A 12,230-nucleotide genomic window follows, 5' to 3' on the forward strand; every position below is an offset into this window, starting at 1 on the left:
GCCAGCTAGAGAGCACTTCATGGTTTAATTCCCCAATTTTCAGTGGTATGTTTAATAACTATGCGAGAGTGCCGTTTTATGTTCCTGTCGTTTGAACAGATTTTTAAAAATGAATTTATTTACCCTCTTCCTGCTTCTGACTGATCTGAACATAACATGTTCACTTTTGGTTATTCAGGACAAAACCAGCAAGATATTAATTAATCTAACCTGTTGATTGAAGAGCACTAAATTTAATTGACCTGATATTCAGTCTGCTTTAATAAGTGTATACTTCTGTGTCACATAAATACGAAAAAACTTTTCCACAGTGTAGGTAAATATAGGTAAATTTTTTTCCTCAAACCTCATTTTTTCAGCTCAGTGTTGACTTTACGGCATTTGAACTTTCTGGATGGAAGTAAACAAAACAATGGGGCAAAATGATTTTTTAAATTTTTTTTTCCTACTGTTATTTTTTTTCAAAATTGGATATGCAATGGTCTAAGTAAGAGTTTCTCTAAGGTATCTTCGGTTTTATTCGGATTCTTGCCTGGAGACATTTACGTGGCTTTCAGTCATCCACTGAATGATAATTTCCATTTGTGACATGTTAATTCATTCCCTAGTTCTTTGTATGAGTGGAGAATATGACGAGTGGTTTGTTGGTACCAGGTGTATCTATTTTATTTGCATATACAGGCCTATAAATTGAGAATAAGTTGCATCGACTTCAGTTCTGTGTTCAGTCTAAATGAGGCTGTCAGACTGAATCACAGTATGTCATTTTTTATGAAGAATAATAAGGAAAACCACACTTGTCCTTAAAAGTTTGGTTTTAATTCCTTCTTTTTTCTCTGGTGGGAGCAATTTTCCTGATCTCTCACTTACCTCTGAGTGATGTGTCCTGCCCTGACAAGCTTCGCTGGGCATGGACATTTATAACAGGGGAGCGGATCCCAGCTGTGGATCTTGGAGCATGCAGAGCCACCTTTTGCAGGTCCTAGGGGACAGGGGACCTGTTCAAGTTCACACTCTAAAAAAAGTAAAAAAGTGTACCGGGGGGTGTATTTGGAGGCGGGTGTATAGAATATAGGGTATACTTTATTCACAACTGAATTCTGTAGATTAGCATGTTCTTGTGTCTGATGTCAATTGTAATTTTGATGAAAACTATAGGTTTACACTCCCTATAATGGCCAGGTGTGAATGTGCGCTGTGCCTTGACGAGCCAGGGAAAGGGTTTGTTGTGGAAGCTGCCACACGAAGTCTCTGCAGAAATAAGGGATGTGGTGTAGTTAGTAGATGACTGGTTTAAACAATGCGTGAGTACTTTTCTCTGACAGAGATGGCACTATAAGTGGAAATTTTTCATCTTTTCCACTGTCATATAAAATAATACCTCTTATCAGGATTTTACTGGAGACAGTTGTGGTTTTATAGTATTTTTCTCCTGTATTGCTAGGCATACTGTATTAAAAAAATAATCATAAGCTATAAATAAGAAGCTATGAATAATTTGCATAAGACAATTGTTTGTAAGGCTATTTTAGTAACTAGGAGTAATTATTTTGCTAAGTGCTTTTCAGTGGATGGATATTTTACTTGCTCATATTGTCAGTCACTAGATTCAGGCTCCATATACTCTCTACAATTGTCAGCGGTTGCATAAAAGACCATTGTCAAACCACAAATAACTTGTGATTCATTTTTTTTTGTGGGTGGCAAAAAATAAAATTGTAATTATTGCTTATGCACTCTTTATAAAAGCCGATGGTTTTTCTCCCAGAGGAAAGCTTGTTATTTTTATATATTAATCTGTAAAAGTGAAATACTCCCTAACTTTTTCTGTCATTGAAACACCTACCCCAGTGCAGTTCAAGACTCTATTATGTTAGATGCAGTACAGCTTCAGATAGTTCTTTAGGGTAGCAATCCATGTATTATCCAAATAAAATTAAAAAAAGATAAATGAGGGAGTAAGATGCCCAGAAATGGGATGATGCACCCTATGATCTAATCAATGATGTTGCAAAAATCAGTTTTCCTGGGTTCCTACCTGGTGTAGCAGGTACTTGGTCAAAAAACTTTGTGGGTGCACAGCAGCTCTGCTTTTCTTTACTGTTTTAATTGGCTGTGCCATCATGCTCAAGTATGAGATCTGACAAATGTGGAACTTCACTTCATTGTGTCTTGTACTTTTTCGCACCGTGGCATTGAAATGCTGCAGGCGCCACATTTCACAGCAACTGCTGTACTCCTCAGTGCTAGACTACTGTTACTCAGCAGTTTTACAATGGCTTTCCTCCACTTTTCTCCTGATAATCTGGGTTCTTACAACTGTTCTTCTTTTATTTGTAAGGGAGGATAAGGCAGGTTATGTGTGCTGACAGAGATCGTGGAAGTGTCTTAATCTTCAAAACCAGGCTGCCGGCTTTCCAGCCTGATGCCTGAACTGTCAGCCTGGGCTGCCTCTTCAAGCCAGTTGGCAATTGTGCTTCATGATAATAAATTATCTGAGGTCATAGAAAGAGAATCCAAATCTCAGTTTCTTAAAACATCAGGGGGGTTTGGGTGGATTTTTAAGAATAGTATGTATATGGTACTTGCTGGAGAAGGGGATCTTGTGGTTGATTGGGAGCAGTAGATTGATAGCGAACATTTGCCAGGATCCCACCCTATGGACTTGGATTATTAAAGGGAAACTGAAGAGTTTGGATTCAGCTTTTATGTTTCTCAAAGCCCTCACTGTGAATCTTGAATTTCTTGATTTGAGGCTTTTTTGATTTGCAGCATATGAAAGTGAAAGATAGGATTGCCAGAGAACATCTTGCCTATAAATTTTCATATTTTTTAGTACAGCCTCTTCCCTTGCTGTGCTTGCATTGTGTTTGAATTTTCCAAGGTCTCTAGAGTATGTGATTTTTATTTATTTTTTTGAAAGATTGACTTCATCTGCATCCGTGCTTTTGAATCCTTTACAAAATGCATATATATCATATAAACACAGGGGAAAAAATATGTTTGTGGGAGAAAGTTGCGGGTATCTGTTGATATAAATTTAGAATGTATGGCTGTTCACTGCACAGAATTGATCAAAATGTTTATCTGGTGTCACACTGCTACAGCATGGAATAGGGAAAGTCAGTAGGTTAGAAGTGAGGCAGGGCTTTTCAAACTCAATCTTCTGTGAACTGCAAGAGGCCAGCAGAGAAATAAGTTTGTAGCATGCCTTGGCAGCAGCATTGCAACTGAGAGTGTCAGAAGGGCTGTGTCTGATTAAAAATTATCATGCCTGGCTGCTGACATAGATTTCCCTCCCGCCCCAGTCTTGGTGTTCAGCTTTTTCTGAGCGTGAGTGTCTGTACACACATAAAGAAGCTTCTTTAAACAGAATTGAATCAAATAACTCTCATAATGTTTTACCTTATTGCTAACATTTGTCACCTTGATGCATCTGTGAAGAGATGAGTTGAGACACAATGTGCTATAAACTAACTGCTTGATGAATCAAGATGTGAGTTCAACATCAAGAGCCATGGTTAATATGATGCAAGCTTCCAGGTTAACAAACTCATAAATTGCCTTAGTATATATTTTCCTCCCTAAATTCAGCCTGTCCTTCCCTCCTAGAAGAATAATTGTCCTTGTTGCATTATTTCTAGTCAAGATGTTGCTGTTATGCTTACGAGCCTAATTCATCTGGGCTCTGAAAACTGGGTTTTTCTTAACGTATTAAACCTTCAAATGTTTATAGTGCCAAGGTGCAGGGTTCACAGGTACAGACTGGCACCCAGTGGATAGCAGCCACGTAGGCAAACCTCCACTGAGCATTTGGCCCACTGCTGCAGTTCTTGTACTGAATGTGCCTGTGGGGACTGCGTGCAGTAGGAGAGCCCGGGTGCTGCTCAGGGTGTGAGTATGCTGTTGTTTAGAGTGAGTGTTGTATCATGAGGTTATAAAATTATAACAGCAAAATAGTATTTTTATTTTGATTTTGAAGTTATCTAATTAAAGTGGTTCTAGTTGGCACTGAGCCTACTTGTGCATATACCCTGCAATTTTAAAATCCCTTCTCTCTGTTACCCAATAACAAGCTGAAAATAGCTAATTCGAGCTCTTCAGATGAACGTTTTGTTTTCTGGCTTCTAAGGGAATCGCTGACTTTTCAAATGGAGCTGTATTTATGGAAAAAGCCAAGCAAAGCCACTCTTTCTTCTCTTTTTGCTTTCCTCCATAGGCTCCTTCATGATGGTCAACAGCTCTGGGCGGGCGTCCGGGCAGAAAGCTCACTTGCTGTTGCCTACGCTGAAGGAGAATGACACGCATTGCATCGACTTCCACTATTACTTGTCCAGCAGAGACCGTTCGAGTCCCGGCTCTCTGAATGTCTACGTGAAGGTGAACGGAGGACCGCAGGGCAATCCCATATGGAACGTCTCGGGGGTTGTTACAGAAGGATGGGTGAAGGCAGAACTTGCCATCAGTACATTCTGGCCACATTTTTATCAGGTACGAGTTTGTAATATTTTTCTCTTTTTTTCTTTTGAACATTTGGCTATGTGTGAGCTAAGCTTTTATTAGCAATAGGTGTTCTGAAAACTAAATCCATCCCCCCCACCCTCCGACTTTTTTTCCTATAAGAATGACTTTACATATAGCAGTTCAATAGCATAAGGGTTATATAGGCTTCCTGACATACCTCGTCCTGCGTCACCGTTTTTATTCAGTTGCTGTCAGATCACAGAGTAATGGATAGGCTGCTGGGAGGCAAATTATTGGCAAGTTAAGAACCCGCTTGTTTATCATGAGACTGGCATGTAAACAGTCATATTGGCCCTACCCATAGTGCTATGTAAATGTAAATACAACTGAGTGTCTAGGTGTGTAATTGAATCTCTGCATAATTTTGCCTGAACAATTTTTGGCCTTTAGTTGGTTCCATAGGGAGGGACATTTGTTCACTCAGCTTTGCATCTGGACTTTTCCTGTGCCTGTATGAAGGGTGTAAGTAGATCAGGTACTAAAAAAATCTTGGACCATGTTATCAACATGACTATACTCTTCACTAGCTCCTCTGTTCCTCCGCTTTTTAGCACTGCTTGTAACATATTTTTAGTTGTTCTGTTAGGAAATATTTTTTTTTTAAACAGGCACAAAGTTAAGGAATGTAATGGGTAAGTTGTTTTTTGTTATATTAACTTTACAGCTACTTTTTAGTTGTCCACTTCAAACATCATGTGGCAACTTAACAGTATTTTTTTTTAGTTTTAATTAGGTTGCACACAATGGACTCCCATGGTTCTTGTTAGGTGTTGAAGGCATGTTTTTATCTTGTTTTATATTCAAGAAAAAAATCCCCACCAAACAAACAAAAAACAAACCGCCACAACAACAAAACCTGGGAGGTAATTGCACCCTAAATTTTGCAGGAAAAGCTGATGTACATATGATAGTAATAAAAGACATGAGTGAGAAAGAATCACAATAGAATAAACTGTGAAAAGGCAGCAAATAGTCTGTGGATAGAAAACAGCAGGTAGAATTGCTTTTTTTTTTTTTTTTTTCTTCTAATAACTGGGTAGGAAGTCTATAAAATCTGAGCTGAAGTAGAATGCTTTAATGTTCTGCCTCTGAAAAAGAGTTGGGGATATCAGCAGAATACAGAGCACACTATGCAGGGTGAGAGGAAGGGATAAAGAGATGCAAATGTGTCGAAAGTGGTGTTTTAAGAGATGTGCACAACTTGTCACCTGTTCTGAAACTGTATTAAAGTGCTCGTACTTCACTCATATTAACATAAACCTGATCATGAACCGGAACTTGCTTCATAGTAGGTGCTCCACAGAGATAACAGAAATGATCTTTCACCCTGATAATCAGTGCTTGAAAAACGTGGAAAAGACAGCCTGAGCTCACACTTGGAGGGAACCTTTTCTCAGATATACCAATAGTAGACTTCCTGAGCCTGCCTTACTTCTTTTGCAAGTCTTTTGCAGGTCAAGTTTGCTTTTCCTAGAGCAAAAGCTCCTTTAAATCAAACAAGAATTGTTCACTGCAGTACAAAAAATGAACAGATTGGAAGCCAGCAGTAACTGTTCCTTCCTAGAAAATACAAGGGTTTTCTTTTTTACTTTTTGTTGAACAGGGGTGATGTTTCCTTCTGCTTATATTTTTATTCTTATTCCTTAAGTGTGGCTTTTAAAGTCTGAGTTCTGTCCTACTGTTATGTGGGATCTAATACACTGATTTATCATCAGTCCCTAATTTTATGAAACAGCTTCTGTTGATGCAATCCTGTGACTTTCTACTTTTAATCAAGGTTTTTAAAAGAGAAACAAAACCAACGTAAAAACCAAACCAAACCCAAACTTTAAGCTTTCAAAAGTGAAGAGGAGAGCACACTGAAGGACTTAGGCTGGCAAATAACAGTAATTTTGACTAAAGCACCACTGCTGGCTAAAGAAGTCCGGAGGCGGCAGGATGACAAAAGCTTGGGTGTGCTGTTGCCTAGGGAGTGTCTCATTTCACACTTACAAGCTTGGATGTGCCATCGGAGTGTTATTTGTCAGCTTTAAATCAAAATTGCATGCCTGGAGAGCTCTTTGTATGCAAAAAGGCCTGAAAGTATGTTCTGTATTTCAAAAGCACCAGGTAACGCAGGAAAAAAATAGCATTTTTTCTAAATAATGAAGTCTGTGTCAGGCAAAATGGGAATTATTATCTTAATGCATGGAAAGCACACCATCTTAGATTGCAGTGTGCATCAAAAACTCAGTTGGGCAAAAAATCTGAAACTGTTTGCCCTGGGTCTGAGGGTTCAACAAGTACTTTGAGTTCTGGAGACGTGACTAGTGGAAAAATAGTAACCAAGCCTATGGCCAGAGTTTGTGTGGTAGGTCTGGCAGTTCCGTGCAAGGGTCATAGGAGTCATCTGGATCCAAAAGCACTCTGTCGAGATACAAATGTGGGGATTGTGGAGGTTTATAATGTCTACCCTAGAGTTACTCGTACTTGGATTCCCAGCCTGCAAATGTTTTTAGTGTAGTGTGAAAAAGCCATAATAGTTCTTGGAGAAAGGTAGTACATGTAATCTTGAATTATTGCTCAGCATAAGGATGAACTTAGTCCCAGAATGCACCAAGGGCAGCACTAGAGTCTGCCAGGAAGAGTTTTCCTGATGTATAGCAAGGAGCATTATTGATCCATGCCTGAAGAAAACTGTTGTACCGCAACAGATGAGCCAGGCTACGCTGCTGACACAGACTACGCTGGTACATAGCAGCAGTGAAAGGTAGGATTGTTTATTGGTAAGGAAACATGAAATGACTTAGTGTTTGCAATTCTCAGCATTTAAGAATGTTTTTTAAGAGTAAAGCTTTGCATTTTGTCACCTATATTAATTTCTGAGGAGCTCCTTAAACAGAAGCATTGTTAAATGCCTACGTCTAAATCTTTATACTACGTTTCCGACTGAAGTTAAAAGGACACGAGAGATGTTTAGTGTGACATTTGCAGAACAAGCCCTGTAAGCATTTATACCTGCTTTTTCCTTATGCTGGGTCTCCATTCCGTTTCAGGAAAACCTGGGTGCTTCTCGCTTTGATAGGTCTGAGGCACTGCAGAATACAGAAAAAGACAACAGTGCGGAAGTCTGAACAAGAATATCTGACTGTAAAGCAGAACAGATAATAGAGTCTGTCAAAACAAGACTGTGTGAATTGAGAGATCCCTCCACTCTTTTTCAGGGGATTCTGCACCAGTGTGCATGGGTTTTTTAAGGGGTGACTCCGTTGTTACTGGCTTAAGTTATATTGTGCTGTATTAAAGACTCTGTACGTGTCAGTTATTAGCAAAGACAGTTCTCTATGTGTTGGTGCTTAATTTTGCCATGCATTAATAGCTAATGCAAATGCCTTGGAGAATTTTCCAAGTTCCTGGCTTGCAGAAAATTGAGAATTAGTTTATTGTGGTTTATATCTTCTCCCAAATGCAAAACTAAAATAAGATTTTGTAGCTGTAATGTTTTGCTTTAATTCAAGTCTGAAGGGAGCTGCAGTAGTTCCTTGCATGACCTTCCCAGTTAGTGTGACTTTCATCATGAATAAAATTTCACTTCTAAAATAATTATAATTTCCAGACTAAGGATTTGTATTGTACTCTTATTTTATGCAGAACCTAAAAAGCCTCTTGGGAACCTTGATAACACAAAACATGCGTTGATGTTTTTGGGATTATTTTTTCTTTCAGAGACTTGCTTCTTCCTATTGGACCTTGACAGCCTAATTTTTGTCTACCCTCCTCTGGAGTAGAAATTTGGTTTCCACGTATTGTTAGCAATTTGAATTTTCTTAGTTTATATCTTTGCCTGTTAAGTTTTGAGTTCTACCTGTTTTTATCATGTCTGTCTTGTAATGGATGCATTTCAGATTTCACATTTGGATTTGTTTTGAATTGGGGAAGCAGATCTTAGGAAGTCATGGAAGCATGAGTAGAAAAGACATTCTGGAAGGCCAGTGATGGCAAAGTGATTAACAGCAGTTCTGTACTTATAAAAGACATAGTAATCTACTTCCATATCCAGGGCATGCAGCAATCAGCGTTGGGACAGTTAATTTACTGTATTAAATCTTCTGATTAAGGAGATGAAGAGGCTAAACAGGGACAGACTGGGAACACCAGCTTTTATTTAGAATGAAAATAAGAGAATGGAAAACTGGCTTTAAGTGTTAACTTGGAGTTTTAGTAATGAATTTTAGAGGTTAAACATTATTGAAATATTCTCCTACGAAACAAGTAGCTGCACTAGAATACTGTTACAATAGTAATAACTGTGCCAGCTGAACATGTTAATTAACTCTGTCCTTGAAAACATTGTATACTCATGCAAAAATGAGCAATTTAATACAGTGTGAACATTAGTGAGAGAGAATGAAAATGGGGACATCCCTTTCAAATGCAGAGGACAGTGCTCATTAGATCTCCACCCATAATTTTATTTTTATTTTTAAATCGTGAAGGATAGTGCTTCATTCCTTTGGGAAGAGAATCACAATCTTGAGAGGTAGCATTACCAAGATGTTCAATAATCAGTCTGCATTTTTTTTTCCTATTGCAATTTAACATTTCTAAACATTTTTTCCTCATGGAATCACAGAGTATCTCCAGTCAGAAGGCACCTGTAAGGATCATCAAGTCCAGTTCCTCCCTGCTCCTTGCAGGACTAACCTACAACTCTGCCCTATGACCAAGAGCATTGTCCGGATGCTTGTTGAACTCTGCCAGGCTTGGTGCCACGACCACTTCCCTGGGGAGCCTGTTCCAGGAACTGAGCACCCCCCCAGTGAAGAACCTCTTCCCAGTGTCCAGTCTGAACTTACCCTGACACAGCTTCATCCCGCTTCGCTGTGTCCTCTCGCGAGTCACCAGAGAGGAGACCCCACTCCTCCTCCTCCTCCTGCGCTGCCCCCAGGAGGAAGCTGCAGGCTGCGATGAGGGCACAGTCCACAAATTATGTCCTACTATCCTTTAATTGTTGGGCAAAATACACCATATCTAGCACTGTCTTCTGATTTTTTAGTTAGCTTATTTGGCAGTAGTTAACTCTGTTTTAATGATCTGTCAGTGTTGTAGGTTGTTTTTTTTTCCTGCACCACGGATAGCCTGTATGTTTTTAGTAACAGGATACTTCAGGGCAGTTTTCCAAGTAAAATCACAAAGCCATAGGGATGTATGAGTTTTTTCTTCATTGGTAATTTAATATCTGTCTATTCAGACCCAAATTAGTGGAACGCTTTCATTATCCGGATATATAAATAAAATAGAAAGTGCTAGTTAGTGTACCATTACTGTAGAGAAATACTGCATGTAGTTTTTAAAAATGTTCAGTCTCAGACCTTGTTAGCTTAATCCAGAGAAAGGCAGAAACAAGTTCATTATATCTGGGAGAATTTTATTTCAATTCAGTAACGAGAATCCAGGGTCATCCATTGTTTGTAATTTGCTCTGTAATACTGCCATGGCATATGTGCCGAATCGAGATTTCCTCCAGAAGAATCCATGCCGAGTTATTGATTCAATAAGAGAATTTTCTCTCACGTACAGCATTCTCCAACTTTGAGGCACGCTAAAAACAAGATGTCAAATGATTATCCACTTAATGTTCTTGGACTGGTGCTTAAAGTGAATATAGGTTTGTATATACACAGAGTATTTTTTACTCTCCCAAGTGAAAGAAGCACACAGTTGTCTCTAATCCTAATGAACGTTGTTCTAACTTTTTGCTTTCCATATCAAACAGATTTGCAATCCTTAGTATGCGTGTATATACTGAATTGCCTTATTATCCCTTCGTTGTTAATGATGAAATTACTCAAATGACTCTGGCATTGGAATAAAACCAGAAAACTGACTGGCCAAATGACTAGTGTGGCTGTTCTTTTTAAAAGAACTTTTTCTTATTTTATATTTCAGGTGATATTTGAATCTGTCTCTTTGAAAGGACATCCAGGGTACATTGCTGTGGATGAAGTCAGAGTTCTCGCCCATCCATGCAGTGAGCACTCTTTGTTTTTGTAACTGTATCAATGTGTTATATACCGGTCTTGACAGCGTAAAGGAGGGCTGTACCAAATTTGATCAGCACTAAAATGTCTTCTTGTATCCCACTGAGACACCTAAAGACAATCAGCTTTGCATAAACACAGAACTCTGCAAGTTGTGCAAAAGGGAAAACTGTGCTCAGTCTATAGTTAGCACCCAGACATCTGTGGAAGGCCCTCTTCATCTCTTGTTATGAACATAAAGAACATAAAGCTGGTTGGTTTATTATTTCTGAAAATCACATTGCTGTAGAAAACAATCTTAAAAGCTTCTGATAATATCCTGTGTGGTTAACTTAAGAAAAGAATAAACAAACAAACAGTTTCAGAATTTCCTTGATAAAGGACATATCCCAAAGGCCTGTCTCTCTCAACAAACGTTAAACCCACTCTGCTCCTCTGTAAAGATATTAAAAACAAATTGCATTCAGACAATACACTTGCACAGGAGTAGAAACTAATGCAGGTTCATTAAGCTGTTCAAAAATATTAGTGCCGCGTTTCTTCTATTTCAGCCATAATAATCAGCTTAGGTTTATTCATTTATTTATTTCCTATTTAAAGAAACCTTGAGCTTCAGTCTTTGAGTCTGAACTTGTTCGGTTTCTCAATGCATCTACACTGTGGCTTGAGGACTTGGTGTGTCTATATTGGCTATGTAATATACAGTTTCTTCTGAAGTTGTTTTGATTATTTTTTTAATAGCCCCTCTCACTTGCGCATAGTTTCATTAAGTCAGTGGTAGCTGCTCACAAAAAAACATGGATCATATCAATGGAGTGATATCAGCTGGTTTTCTTGCAATAAGAATTTCCAAGAACAGCTGCCGTTCAATGTGATAGACATGGTTCTGCTCAAGTTTAACAGGACATTTCTGATAACTGCAGTATGGTTAATTGCTGTTTAACTAAATTATATTTGTATTTACCATGTGCTCATTGCTCAGGCCTTTGGGTGCATTTACTTCATTAAGAAATACTTACAGTCTGTATTAGCCAGATGTTGCTGATAATGGCAGCATCCAAGGAAATCCCCCAAACGGTCTGCGTGCATTCCATGCATGCTGGGTGATGGCTGATCCCTGTACTGGGAAAGAGGCCACCGAACAAACTGGGGCGAAACCTAGACAAGAAAGTTACAGGATTAAAAAAAAAAAAAAAAAAAAAGAGATGGGATGCTGTGTTACATCCCTGCTTAATCAAGTATTTAAACTGATTTTAAATCCATTTCTCCAAGTATATGGAGGTCCCTCTTTCAAATGGTGTCCCAGGTGACTCAAAACTGAAATGATTCGAATGGTTAACTGTTCCGTTTTGAATCGGCAGCCTACAGAACTGCAAGTTCTCGGCCGTCTTTGTAATTGCTTGTCCTGTCAGATCCCCAGCGTTGCTTTGCTGTTGGGCAATGACAACTGCCAGGGTAAACGTCATTGGAGTGTGTTCCATTGACTTGTACAGGCTTTGCCCCACATATTCATTTTACTATTGTTATAACTCAAAATACAGGGACCACAAAGCTGCTGATGACCCTGGAGGTTACTGAAATTATTGGTGTTATTTCTTCATTTCTGCCTTACCTTTGTAGATGACAGTATAGCAGACAAACCTAAGTATCAGCAAAACCACAGTGAAATGTTCCTAATGACACAGT

The 12,230-nt window shown here is 38.8% G+C and overlaps 1 protein-coding gene across 2 annotated transcripts in view; it reads left to right on the forward strand.

Moving 5' to 3' along the window:
- PTPRT (protein tyrosine phosphatase receptor type T) overlaps nucleotides 1–12,230 on the forward strand; it is a 453,474-nt gene that overhangs the window by 174,100 nt on the left and 267,144 nt on the right. For both annotated transcript variants that reach the window (XM_056354779.1, XM_056354780.1), the window contains exons 3-4: nucleotides 4,220–4,491; nucleotides 10,453–10,534. In XM_056354779.1, the coding sequence (XP_056210754.1) occupies nucleotides 4,220–4,491; nucleotides 10,453–10,534 (354 nt within the window). The remainder of the gene's footprint in view (nucleotides 1–4,219; nucleotides 4,492–10,452; nucleotides 10,535–12,230) is intronic.

This window comes from Falco biarmicus, chromosome 10, assembly GCF_023638135.1.
Source record: "Falco biarmicus isolate bFalBia1 chromosome 10, bFalBia1.pri, whole genome shotgun sequence".
Taxonomy (NCBI): Eukaryota; Metazoa; Chordata; class Aves; order Falconiformes; family Falconidae; genus Falco; species Falco biarmicus.